The 14,218-nt window shown below is 51.0% G+C and overlaps 1 protein-coding gene across 1 annotated transcript in view; it reads right to left on the reverse strand.

Annotated features, from left to right (window-relative positions):
• Positions 1–918: 918 nt before the first annotated feature.
• Positions 919–14,218, reverse strand: part of USP35 (ubiquitin specific peptidase 35) — a 19,672-nt gene continuing 6,372 nt past the window's right edge. Inside the window, exons 2-8 of the mRNA XM_011989711.1 lie at positions 13,844–13,945; positions 13,346–13,504; positions 8,832–9,025; positions 7,182–7,275; positions 5,890–5,996; positions 4,142–5,432; positions 919–1,568 (exon numbers count right to left, since the gene is read on the reverse strand). Of these exons, the coding sequence (XP_011845101.1) occupies positions 1,401–1,568; positions 4,142–5,432; positions 5,890–5,996; positions 7,182–7,275; positions 8,832–9,025; positions 13,346–13,504; positions 13,844–13,945 (2,115 nt within the window). The 3' untranslated portion in view covers positions 919–1,400. The remainder of the gene's footprint in view (positions 1,569–4,141; positions 5,433–5,889; positions 5,997–7,181; positions 7,276–8,831; positions 9,026–13,345; positions 13,505–13,843; positions 13,946–14,218) is intronic.

Raw genomic sequence — 14,218 nt, forward strand, 5'->3', positions numbered from 1 at the left:
GGAACCCGTTCTCACTCGTCTGTTCCATTTTTATTGGGTATTTTACTTGGCTATGAATAAGAACGAACGCTCTCTACCTCAGTCTGTTGTAAAGTGGAAATTATATACTAGCATTTGCCAATCCATCTTTCTTAGGCGTCTAGAGATGGGTTCTGGACGTGTCTGTCTACTACTTTCACAGGTCACTTAGGTGCGACATGGGGCCCAAACTCCATGCCTCCATCACAGCCCCGGGGAAGGAGCTAGGTACAGGCTTGAGAGCTGCCTCCCAGGTGAGTCCTCTCCATGGGCATCACCCTGGCCTCAATAAGTAAGGTAAGTCAGTTCACACCTTTACTTACACCACACTTCAGTAGAGGGCTTTCAGCTCCCTGTGGCATCTCACATGTCACCAGGGGGGCAGGCTGACTCCTCACCTTGCCACCCGTCAGCCTCTCCAGACCCTGTGAGAAAAATCCAGCGGCTATCACAGCCCCTGAGACCAAGGAAGAACGATCTCTTGCTAGGCTTCAGAGAACCTAGTTTTATTTATTTAAGAACATAGGTGTCTTCTCTTCGGTTAGAAGGGGCTACAGCAGTGTCAGGGCACACCCAACCTGCAGGTGGCTGCTCTCACAGCTACAAAGGCCAACTGATCAGAGGAGCCCACTAGCTTCCTCAGAAGAGACCACACTTCACGAGGAACATGGAACACCTCTGCAGTAAAATAAGGACTCTACCTTAACCAGGAGAGGGGGATGCAAGTGGTGGCTTCTCAGGCACTGAGGCAGGCTGGGGCGGAGGGGATGTGGGGGCAAAGGCCTCCTGCTATGAGGAACTAGGCCCACCACCATGCAGTGGTGCTTGGTAAGGGGGCAGTTCTCGGTCTCTGATCCGGGGCCCTGCTGCTTCCCACCTGATCTTCTCAGAAAGGTACAGACAGTGCAGGTACCCCCATATGAGAAACAAGAGGACAGCCAGAGGTACCACTGCCCCCTTCTTTGTGCAAGGCCTGGATCCTGCTGTGCTTTATACTGTAGAGCAGTCAGAAGGAAAATAGTACTTGATGTCAAAACATTAGAGCTGAGGTCCAGCCCTGTTTCCTGAACATCAGCTCTTCCAGCATGGGGAGCCTGCTGGGGAGGGAGGGGGAGGCAAAGACCCGCGTGTGCCCATCTCTGCTGCTTCAAGTTAACCAGGACACTTGGGTGTAAAATCTTAATGGGACTGATCCCCTGTGAGAGGGACTTAGGTCTCACTTCCGTATCTGAGAGTCTCTGTGTATCCTTCATCAGGCTGAGGACTAAGGTGCCATGAGCTGTACCATCAGGCCTACTACAGGACTGAGCCTGCCTCCACAGCCTCCTTCAGGCCCCACCTGGCTCCTGGAGGGAAGGGGTTGGGTTGGCAGCAGGTTCACATCAGAAGACCAGTCTGTGGAAGTCACCACCATTACCACCTGCAGGATTGCAGCCCCCTGGAGAGCCTTCATCCTCATCCTTGTCTTCATCAAAGCCCCTCCCCCAGTGCGGAGATGTGGGGAGTGCAGAGATGTAGGCCGCCCTGCTCCGGGCCTCCTTCTCCTGCTCCTGGGAACACAGATGAGAAGAAACTTAGAATTCCCACCCTGAAGCCAGAGTCTACCCAGCACACCTTTAAGTGTCATCTCTGGGTCCCCAGGGACTGGACACAGAGGAAGGAATCAGGGCTCCTAGAGACATTGCAGCTCAGTGGTAGGATGCCTGGGGTGGTCACATCACACCACATGGGAACCTGTCTACAGGCCTCGTGATCACGAGGAATGGGCTCTGCCTATGAGAAAACGCATCCTCCTGCCGCCATGAGGTCAGCCTCATGGAGAGCCTATCGCCACCCTGCCTTCATCTGGACAGCATGGCAGAAGCTGTCCCGGAGAACCCGCCTCAGGCCCCTCACTGGGCCGCTGCCAGTAAAATAGCACATAGGAGGCCCACGTGGGTAGTATGACACACACACACACACACACACACACCCTCCCAGAAGCATCCTCTTCCCCCTCAGACTCAACTGGTCCCTGTGCTCCTCCTTCAGCACACTTATTAAATAACTGCATTGATAACATGATTCTATATCTAGAAAACCTCATCTCAGCCCAGGAGCTTCTTAAGCTGTTAAGCAACTTCAGCAAATCTCAGGATACAAAAACCACTGTGCAAAAATTGCTAGCATTCCTATACACCACCAACAAGCAGGGAGCCAAATCATAAACTCCCATTCACAACTGCTACAGAAAGAATAAAATACCTAGGAATACAACTAACAAGGGAAGTGAAGGGAGGACACACATGGAAAAACAGTCCATGCTCATAGATAGGAAGACTCAATAGCATGAAAATGGCCATAGGGCCCAATGTAACAGATTCAATGCTATTCCCATTAAACTACCATTCACGTGCACAGAATTAGAAAATATTTAAAAATTCATATGGAGCCAAAAAGCCCATATAGCCAAGACCATCCTAAGCAAAAAAAACAAAACCAGAGGCCTCATGGGCCTCATGCCTACCTGACTTCAAACTATACAAGGCTACAGTAAGCAAAACAGCATAGTACTGGTACAGAAATAGACACACAGACCAATGGAACAGAATACAGAACTCAGAAATAAGACTCCACACCTACAACCATCTTCAACAAACCTGACAAAAGCAAGCAATGGATAAAAGATTCCCTATTTAATAAATGGTGCTGGAAGAACTGGCTAGCCATAGGCAGAATACTGAAACTCGACCCCCTCCATTACACCTTATACAAAAAAGTCACTGAAGATGGATTAAAGACTTAAATGTAAAACCCAAAACTATTAAACCCCTAGAAGAAAATCTAGGCAATACCATTCAGGGTATAGGCCAAGATTTAATGATGAAAACACCAAAAGCAATTGCAACAAAAGCAAAAATATGACAAATGGGATCTAATTAAACTAAAGAGCTTATACAGAGCACAAGAAACTATCATCAGAGTAAACAGACAACCTACAGAATGAGAGAAAATTTTTGCAAATTACCCATCTGACATAAGTCTGATGTCCAGAGTCTACAAGGAACTTAAATGTCCAAAAAAAAAAAAACCCCATTAAAAAGTGGGCAAAGGATATGATGAACAAACACTTCTCAAAAGACATTCATGTGGCCAACAAACATATGAAAGAAAAACTCCATATCACTGACCATTAGAGAAATGCAAATCAACACCACAATGAGATACCATCTCAAGTAAGCCAGAATAGTGATTATTAAAAAGTCAGGAAACAGATGCTGGTGAGGTTGCAGAGAAATAGGAATGCCTTTACACTGTTGGTGGGAGTGTAAATTAATTCAGCCATCATGGAAGACAGTGTGGCCAATTCCTCAAAGACCTAGAGGCAGAAATACCATTTGACCCAGCAGTCCCATCACTGGGTATACACCCAAAGGAATATAAGTCATTCTAATATAAAGATACATGAACATGTATGTTCACTGCAGCACATTTCACAATAGCAAAGACATGGAATCAACCCAACTGCCCATCAATGATAGACTGGATAAAGACAATGTGGCACATACACACCATGGAATACTGTGCAGCCATAAAAAGGAATGAGATCACGTCCTTTGCAGGGACATGGATAGAGCTGGAAGCCATTATCCTCAGCAAATTAACACAGGAACAGAAAACCAAACACCGCATGCTCTTGTAAGTGGGAGCTGAACAATGAGAAGACATGGACACCTGTTGGGGGTAGGAGGGGAACAACACCCACGAGGGCCTGCTGGGGGTGGTGGGGGAGGGAGGGCTTCAGGAAGAATAGCTAACAGATACAGGGCTTAATACTTAGGTGATGGGTTGATCTGTGCATCTAACCACCATGGCACACCTTTAAGTAACAAATCTGCACATTCTGCACATGTACCCTGGGACTTAAAGAAAAAATAAACCTGTGTCATTCATTATTCAGTGTCTGTTACTTTGAAGTAAGGGGTTAGGTCTGTCTGGGCCACCAGTATATGCCCAGCACTGAGCAATGGATGAATGGGATTTTAAAAAAAGACTTAAAGGGGAAATGACTTATCTAAGCCAGTAATGGGACTGAACTCCCTCCACCAGGAGATCAGATCAAAGGCCCCACGGCTCAGCTCACCTGTAGGTAAAGAATGTTGTCTTTGGAAATGGCTTCCATCAAGTCCTTGTGCAGGGTGGGCTCGGTCCGGACTCTAGAAGAGCCCGACTCAGCCTCGGGCCCTTCCCTGGGCCGCTGCCGGTAAAAGAGCACATAGGCTGTGTCCTTGGGGAAGAAGGAGGTGACGTTGCTGACAGATTCGAAGGAAGAGAAGGACACCCGAGTGTCATTGAACAGGTACCACTGGTTCTCGGGCTCTGGCCTATCGGCAGTTCCCAGAGAAGGGGCAGGGCGGGCAGCGCCCTCGCGGGCATAGCAGTAGTAGTGACCACTCTCCGAAGACACTCCAGAGTGTACCACAACGCTGCAGAGGTCATAGGCCTGGCCCCGGCCACCAGCCAGTGGTAGGCGGAGCAGCAGGGGGATGGAGACGTCATCCAGGATCTTGCGGCGCCGCATGGTGCGCAGGTCAAAGGAGAAGCGCAGCAGTGTGAGGATGAGGTAGCGCGGCCCTTGGCTCAGCTCCACCACCTTCTCGGCATCCTGCAAGGAGGCACATGACTCGCAGTAGTAGCGGTTTTCTGCTGTCAGCTTCTCGGGGGACAGGAAGTAGTTGACCAGGTCCAGGACAGAGCGGGAGCCCTCAGAGCCACACATCTGCTCCCCAGAGGGGATGGCAGCGTCCAGGTGGCTCCCCGCTCCCAGGCTGTCTTCTTCCTTTTCCTGCTCAGCCTCCTTTTCTGTCTCCTTCTCCACCTTCTCTTCCACCTCCTCCTCTTCCTCCCTCTCTTCCTCCCCTCTGGTGCTTTCCTCCTCCTCCTCCCCCGCTTCTTCCTTCTCCGTTCCCTCCTCCTTCCCTTCTTCATCCCTCTCTACCTTTTCCTCCTGACTGTTCTGCCCACCAGCTTCCTTGGAGTCCAGGCCTTCAATGTCCAGGCTGGTGGGAGGGGTGTCCCCTGTGATGCAGTGTTTCCTTTGCCTCCGAGGACCCACCCTGCCTGGCCCCTGTGCACTGGCTGTTGGGAGCAACTCCTGGGCTGTGATGTCTCCTGTAGGGCGCATCACAGAGCCCAGGCGGCGGCGGCGACAGCGCTCAGGAGGAGGAAAGGCGAGAGAGAGGTCCGTGAAGGCCTCCTCCCGGGAGGAGACGTTGAGGCAGCAGAGACAGCAGATTCGAGTCACTATCTTGCCTCCAAACATTTTCTCCACAGAGGTTGAACTTGGGGCCGGCGGCTCCTCGGGCAGGGAGGGCGAGCTGGACTGCTTGAGTTTCTGGCAGATCCTTGTGCCTGTTTTCTCCTCTTCGTGCAGCCTGGGGCAGGGAGCAGAGTCTCTATATGTACATGTGGGTCCCCTTCCAGGGCACTCAGCTTATCCATGCCCATCTATCTTCCCCAACAGCCACACACACGTACCAAACGCTCACACATCCACATATGTGCTCACACAGCACGCTTGCTAGACTCACCCACACACCCTACATAAAGACTTGCTGGAGCTATGTAACGTGCTTCCATAGCAGTGACAAAGATGCACGGCCCAGTGTGCAGATGTACACGATGACCTCCCAGAGGTCACTTCCGTTCAGCATCTACCAAATCTCCCTCACACTCAGTCCCTGCCCTTCCAGCACACCCCTTCTCCAAGCCCTCCACATGTTCGAGGCAGCACACTTATTCCCCGGAAGCTGCAACACAGCTCAGAGGTACTGGGCTTGCCCCCAGGGACCTTCTAGACCTGGAGCCTTCGCGTGGCTCTGGCCCACTTACCGATCCAGCAGGTACTTCAGATACTCCGAGCAGTCCTGCTGGGTGCCAGGGCTGAACCAGGGCGTCCAGGATGCAGAAAGGAAGTTCTCTGGGGAAATGGCAGGCCGCTAGGACAGGGCAGGTGAAAGGCACGGTCAGGAGCAGGAGGCCACTCACCAGCCAGCTCTGCACAGGTTAGGCCTGACGGTCTACCTCATACCCTCGGCCTCAAACTTCCCGGCCTCCTCCATGAAGTCCTCCCCACTTTCTATTGTCCCCGACCCATCCCAGCCCACATGTCCATGCCTCTGAGCAGGGCATGGGGATCACAGAGATGAACGAGCCTCCAGGAATCTGCTCTCCCTGCCTCCGCTCACTGCCATTCTCTCCCGTCAAGATGAGTCCCAGATACAGCACCGCCTCTTCCATGTGGTCTTCCCAACCCTCCCTCACTGACCTTTCCCTTCCCTCCATGAGCCAGGGAGGGATTACTCATCTCTGTGCCCCCACACAGAGCTTTGTATAATCCCTGGCCAAGGGCTTTGGGCTCCATGAGGGCAGAGATTGTTGTTGTTCTGTTAACCTCTGTACTCTCAACAGCTCTCAGGCTGCCTGGCTATGTGGGTACTCAAAAATGACAGCAGAATGAAGCAACATGCTGTGGTGTGACTGTGTCCTCCAAAAAGCATGTGTTGGAAACATAGTCCCCAGAGAAGCAGTGTTGAGAGGCGGGAACTTCAAGAGGGGAGGAGGTCCTGAGCACTCTGCCCTCATGAATGTATTAATTCCCTATCACAGGCCATCTGCTTTCCCCAGTGGTGCACACTGAGACAGAAGCAGGTTCCTGATAAAAGGATGAGTTCACCCCGCTTTCCCTTCTCATGCATGCTCGCACACCGTGATGCCTTCCACCACATTGTAATGCAGCAAGAAGGCCCTCACCAGACATAGCCCCTCGATCTTGGGCCTCCCAGCTTCCAAAACTGAGAAATATATTTCTTCATAAATCGCCAAGTCTCAAGTATTTGGTTATAGCAGCATAAGATGGACTATGGCAACACCATAATGCGATGGACTGAATTGCTGAAGGGGGAAGATTGGGCAGCACAACATGGGACAGGGCTCAAGGGGGCCCTCCTCCTGCCCCAAGGGGGCACTAAATTAGCTCCACATGCCAGGCCCGCTGGGGGCTCAGCTACTGACATGGGAGATGACAGCCAGATGCAGGCAGGTCCTGGGGAAGGGAAAGGTGTCCGTGTCAGGGCCTGACCAGAGCTGCCTCTCCACCTGGTTCTGACTCCCCCTACACTCACCTGGCTGTGCTCTAGGAAGCCAAAGAGCCACTGCAGCTTGGTCATCAGCGGCTGTGAGTTGTTCTCAGTCAAGCGAAGCACACAGTGTCTGAAGCTTCAAAACAAAGCAGGGGCACCCAAGGTAAGCCGTGGGCCCCCAAGGAGTCTCTAGTCATGCATGTCACAGGCAGCCCAGAGCCTCCAGGCCAAAGGCAGAACAGATATTTCTACCCCAGGATGGAGCCAGAGGCCAGGGACTGGGGAGGAAGAGCAGGTGAACAACTCAGGCTGGGGTATCTGAGGTCAGGAACACAACAATAGACATGTTTTGGACAATGAAGGGTACAAAGGTGATCCTTGTAGCCCCTTCCAGCTCTGAGACCTCATAACTTCAGGACTCAAAGATTCAAATGTCCTAAGGTCCTGTGGTTCCAGGGTTCTAGGGCTGGGACATGCCACAGGATCTGCACCAATATCATCCCAGCCGCAGCAGCCCCTCGCACTCCCTTCTTAGCTGCTTCCCTGGGGAAAGACATTTATCCACCTCCAGAGCAGCAGGCCCTGCTCTGACCTGGGCCCTCCAATTGACTCCTACAGCTCCTGTAAGGGCCCTGGCCCCTGCCCCTAGAGCCACCTCAAGCTGTTCCCCTGCCTCCCAATGAGGGAGACAGAGGTCAATGTGAGGAATATGCTGAAAGAAGAGGACCCTGTGGGGATGGGTAGACTGGCTCCTAGTGGGAAGGGTCTGATCCTATAGGAGACAGCTCCCCTCCCTACACGAACATTCTCTGGAACAAGCCAATTCCCAGGCTGCAGCTTATTTCTTGATCTCACAAGCAGCTCCGGGCATATTGCCCATGCACTCTCCAAACTCAGCCCACTGCACGGAAGCGCCCTAGGCAAAGTGTGGGCCACCTGGCTGGTCTCAGTTCAAGGTAAGGTCAGAAGTTGAGTGAGCACTTAGGAACATACATAGCATTTTAGCATCACAACGACCATACAAGCATGTGACCGTTTTTCTAGTAAGTCATTTTGTTATATTTTACCAAAGTAATATTCTGCAGCAGACTGGAATTTAGAAAAGAAAAACAAAACTAGTCCTTCACCAGGCATTTTGAGAAGAATGTGCAGCAGCCTTGGAGATTAGCTCCAATCTCCTCCCACTGAACTGACGCTCAGAGAAAAGAAACTGACTTGAGGACATATGATAAGCCAGAATCAAAGCTTATTTTCACTGAATCAAAGCTGAAACTTTGATCTTTTAAGTAAGCCATAGGTAGATAGGTGGCCATAGACTATAAAGATTGTGTTGGTTTCATTTTAAAAGAGAGATGTCTAATACCAGGATGGGTGGGAGTTCTACTCTGGAAGACCGAATCCACCCCCATGGACTCCAGGAGAAGAGTCAGTGATGTCAGCCAGTCCAGAGCAGACCCCCTTCCCAGTGCTGCCCAGCCCCTGAAGCCCCTTCTTCAGTTCCCATTCAGTCCTGACCTACTGCCTTGGCAATGGCCTGAGGCTCTCAGTCCCCACAGACCTCAGGGAATCATGTCGGCAATGCAAGCAAGGCCCACCCTCTCCAACCCCCGCCCCCCAAACCTTTCCACCTGTCATCAGGGAGCCCAGAGGAGAGAAGCAAGGGCAGACAGGGAATTCCAAAGCAGCACCTACTCAGATGCCATGAACAAGGCCTGAAGGATGCTGTTGACGTAGCACGTGTTGCCCAGGTTGATGAGACCAATCTTGCCCGTGTCTGACTTGGCCATGAGCCGGGGATAGAAACCTGCCAGCTCGCTCTTCTGCGAAGTCCAGGCATCCTGCCCTAGCAGCTGCTTGATGCGGTCCTCATTGGGAACGTGGAGGTCCTGAGGAGGGAATAAGCAGGCAGGCAGGATGGTAGGCACCAGGGTCAGCTCAAAAAAATATCACCTCTTCTGGGAGGCCTTCTCAGATACAGCCAACCCCGTGACCTCCCAGACACACACACACCCCGCCCCACAGATGTTCTGGGGTGTGTGTGAACAGTCCCCTGCTTCCAAACCCCTTCAGTTGACATATGGGCTGCCTCCATGGTCTTTCAGGTCATGACTGCCTTAAGGTGGCATAATTCCCATTTTATAGATGGAAAAAATGAAGATTCAGACAGAAAATAATAGTCCAGGATGACTGTAAGTGAAGAATACGCATGTTCTTAAAAGAGCTCAGGCAATGCCAACCCTGGCCCACAGGCCAAACCCAGTGATGTCAGGATGCCAATGCCAGCCCCGACTCCGGTCCGCACTAGCTGTCTGGTGGTGGTGAGGCTCTCTGATTCCGTTTCCTCATCTGTCAAGTGAGGATATGCCTTCCTTGTGTCAGTTTGGCATCCTGCATTTTCATGGTGCGGGCACACAGTGATGTGCCCATTTCCACCTTTTACTTTTAGATTTGCGGAATCAGCTTTCAAGAGAAGAGTCACCTCCCCACAACTTGACCCCACAGTCAGGACAGTGGGCACATCCCTGGGGTCTGAGGTATGCGTCTTGGTCCTCAGCATGCTTCCCACTCATTATCTGTGTCACATCAAACAGCTGCACCTAAGAATACCACCGAGCACTAGTTCTAATGATGCTAGAGGTATCTTCCAAAGAGCAACATCAAGCACCACGTCCTGCTACTTAGATTTCAGCAACATTCCTAACGGTTCCTCTAGCCCTGATCTTATTTCCAGATCCTGGCCACAAGACCTTAGATTTGTCCAAGGCTCCACAGAGCTTCAAAACAGCTCGGCATCCAAAGCCCTCGTCTTCCTAGTGCACATCCTGTGGCTCCCACAAAAGGTCTTGCTCACCCAGTGGGGTTTAACACTTTTGCTCATTCACCTCCCAAGATCATTTATCGGATAATTTATCAGAGCAGTCACTTCTCACAGATGATTAAAAACACACACACATACCAAGGAGATGCCAGCGGGGAGACAGATAAGATACAGGCTCAGTATCTTCTCCGTCCCTTCCTTTTTGTTTTCATGATGCCCTATCTAATGCCCTACTTGTCTGCCCCCCTACCCCACAACATGAACAAATGGAGGCAAAAAGGCAGACAGAACCCCACACATCTGTGCACACACAGAAAAGATGCAAAAATATCCATGCAAGGAACAAAATCAAATGCCATTATTCCCAAAGAAGGTAACTTTATACTCAAGAAAATAAAAACTTCAAAATCACTTAAGAACCTAATAATGTTACTAGAAACTGACATGTGATGGCTCCCTTGGCAAGTACCACAGCTCCCAGAGAAACTGCCATAACCTGATACATCTGCCTAAGTCAGAGAACTTTCCAGAGCTTATTTACAAAGGTATATGTACAAAAGGATGTACTCATAGAACCCATGCAAAATAATTTTATAAGCAGTAAAATCCTATAATTTGCTGCCTCGCCTCTCAAACTGGCTCGTACAAAGGAGTGTTCAAAGCCACAGAACAAATGTGAAGCCATCTTTTCTAACATTCAAAGAAAAACATGGAATATTAAAACATGTTTATAATTACAACATATATACTTGAGTCTTTGAGAGAAAGTGAGGTTGTAGAGAAACTCAGAGCTCATGTCAGGCTGCTTTGGGTGAGTTCCCCTCTCTGACATCAAGTGCTTGGATGGAAACGTTCGAGAAGCCCAGATCTAGCCGAGTGGCTCAACCTAGTTTTCAAGGCACTGCTCTGCTGGTTTTTCTCATCTCCCTTCCCCTCACACATTACCACCAAACTAACCTCACACGTTCCCACTTCCATGCCTCTCCCTCCAATGCATCCACAGTGTCCTTTTCTAGTCCCCATCCAGCAAGATCAAACTCCTGTATCCCCTCTATATGAAGCTTTCCAGGATCTTCTCAAGGCACAGGGTCCTTGAGAAGGACTGTATCTGTATCATCTTACAAAGCCTAACTCCCTGCCCCTACTGGTACAGGTATGTGCAGACTCCCCTCGTCCCCTGGATCAGACCATCTATGAGCCCCTGTTGTGCAAAGCCTGCATCTCACTCATCATGGATTTTCCTCAGTGCCCGGGGCAGGGTCCCTCCTCTCTGCCTGCACTTTCATTACAGCATTCTCCACACTACCGTCCTGCTCGAACAATATCCCACTCATTCGCTCACAGACATCTACTAGGCACAAAGATCAAAAGGACAGGGTTCCTGCCCACAGCAGCTCACAATCTAGCAGGAAACAGACCCAGCCACAGCATCTCCAAGCTTTCCTCCTACCTCCCTTTCCATGTAGAAACCCAGGTGGGTAACACACCTGACACAGCAAGGTCCGCTTATCCGCCTCCACTGTCGGGGCTCATGGCCGATCGTGGCAGCCCCTTCCACTGGAGGTCAGCTTTGATTATCAAAAGTTCTTTCTCGTGTCTAGTTTGAAAAACTGAGAAGACCTAAGTAAATAGCAGAAGTTTTGTTTATTGCATCTACCAACTGTCATTCATGCAGGACTGTTCCTTTGTGTGTTTTATAATTTTTGGACTACAAACTAATTTTCAGTAGAACTTTACCTTTATGGCTTGATTTATGTCTTTCTACCAGGTTACCCGTGGGTACTACAAGTTTATGACTACTTTTAACGTGGGGAAGGGCCACAACCCCCAAAATGATATTAATTTGAACCCCTAAATCCACGAGAGAAGGCCACTGATTACATTTTTCTCCTAATCCAGAGCCCAGAACAAGCCAGAAAAGTTCCCCTGATGTCTACTTAAAACCACGTGCATATTTTGCCCCAGACCATTCTTTTGCTAATGGTAAAACCTTTCTTGGGTCCTGGCTTTTAGTGGGCTTCTTAGTGCTAACTCCCTACTGGGGATAGGCCCTAAGTCTCACCTCCTGTCCCTACCAACTCAAGCCCTTTTGTGACTGAGATTGGCCATCTCACCCACGCGCTTGCCTCACCCCAGAGGAAGAGCCTCGTTTCTCACCTACCACTCTGGAATTCAGTTCTCTCTTCCTTTTTGGCCCCTGGGGACTCCCCCTTACTTTCTTGCAAGTTCAGCTATGTACTTAAAGTGATGTTGGTTATATTTTAACAAGCATTTCTAGCTGTTTTGTAGCAGGACACTTTCCAGGTTATCTCGTCTGCTGTGCTGCAGATGTGAAAGTCAAATCAAAGGTTCTGCAAGGGCCACCTACCTAGACCCCTTCGCCCCGCCCAACCTGCCTTCTCTATCAGGCAATGGGGAAGGGCTCTGCCGTCCAGACTCCAGCTACATGTCTCACTACCTCCGTGACTTTGCACAAGTCACCAAACCTGCAAGTCTCCCTTTCCTCATCTATGAGATTGAAATGAACCATATCTTCTTTGTAGGTTTCTTGCGAGCATCAGAAGACATAACATACAGGAAAACACTGTCAAGTGTAGCAGTAGCCACAGATGTCAGTCATTGTCAGATCCTAGCAACCTGTCAAGCCCAGCTTAATGAGGCCTCATCTGTCTTCTGTAGCTGGAGATCTTTCCTTCCTCTGGTTTCTGGCTGCTCTCAAGCCAAACCTTGTAGACATTTTCAAAAGCTGCTCTGACCAGAGTTTCTTGTATCCAAGTCTGTCACCCTCACTAGGCTGCGATCCCCTCAATGGAGGAGACTCCGTTTGCTTCACGCCCGTGCCCCCAGTTCCCAGCCTGGGCTTGGTGCAGAGCAGGACATCAGTAAAGTCATGTGAACAATTGTAAATTATCCCTGGTCTGGAGTGCTCACAGTCTGGCAAGGGAGGCAGACAGTGACAACATGTGACAGCGGGATGTACCAAGACTGTGGGAGCCCAGCGAGGACCGAGTCCAGCCTGGTGGAGGGCAGCGGAGTACTGACAGTGATCAGGGAAGGCATCCTGAGGGAAGTAACACTAGAACAGAGACTTACAAGGTAAGTAGGAGCTGTCCAGGCAGAGCAGAGAAAGAGAAAGTGTTTTAATGTCCACACTACAGTGACAGAGAAGGGTTTACAGTTAGAGAGCACCGTGCGTGCAAAAGCTCAGAGCAGCCATAAGGCAGCCCGGGCACTTGGGGAACGTGAGTGGCTCAGTGTGCTTGAGGCACATGATGGACCTGGGGAGGTGACGGGGACTGCCACCAAGCTGTGGTATGGCCCACAGGAAGGCCCACACTGGCACCTTTGTCAGAGTGGGGCGAGGCCCAAGTAGGGGACCGTCACTCACCTTGATGGCCTCCATGACAGGCTCATACAGATCCGGGAAGCCCGGGAACCGGAACACCATGCAGTGGACCAGCTCTGACAGCTGCTCCAGGCAGCTGGTCCCCGAGTTCGAGTCCTCCTTGACCAGAGAGGCCACCATGCGGGGGATGTGAGGGAGCAGCTGTGGGAGCAGAGCTGGGTCAGGCTCAGCACCAACCCGCCCACCTGAGACACGGGGCTGTGGTCCCTGCTGACAGCACGCAGCACTCTCTGAGGTAGGGAGGCTTGCCCACCTAACCACTGTCCCCTGACCCAGATGGGGCTCTCAACTCTGCAGGCAGGTGACTCCTTTTCCCAGACATATGATCTAAGACACCCTGCCTCAGTTTCTTCATCTGCAAAATAGGATGACTACTCCTCTCCTCACAGCCAAAGGGAGGCCAGAGCCCACACCTCGGCTGTTTGGCCTCAGCCAAGTGACCTGCACCAAGAGCCCAGGGGCAGCAGGCAGGGCCCTTACCAGGTGGAAGGCTTCGTGGGAGTGCTGGAAGGTCAGGAGCATGTACTTGAGCACAGACAGGGCAGCTCCCCGGACAATGGGGTACAGCAGCTTAGAGAAAACCTAGAAGAGAGGCCCTGGTCAGGAGTCCCCAGGCCCGAGCTGCCGAGGCCAAGTGCAATCACAGGCCTGAGAGGGGGCTCAGAGACACCCGAGTTCAAACCCACGCAGAGGGATAAACACCGAGGTGCTCACAGACCCAGATGGACAGACAGATGGCAAGATGGACAGCAAGATAGATTTCTGAGGAATGCATGGACAGACCAAAAGTCAGACACACATACTTGGATGAGCAGTCAGGGAAACTAATGGGGAGAATCTGAGGCCCAGAGAGGG

The sequence above is a fragment of the Mandrillus leucophaeus genome, unplaced genomic scaffold, assembly GCF_000951045.1.
Source record: "Mandrillus leucophaeus isolate KB7577 unplaced genomic scaffold, Mleu.le_1.0 Scaffold360, whole genome shotgun sequence".
NCBI lineage: Eukaryota > Metazoa > Chordata > Mammalia > Primates > Cercopithecidae > Mandrillus > Mandrillus leucophaeus.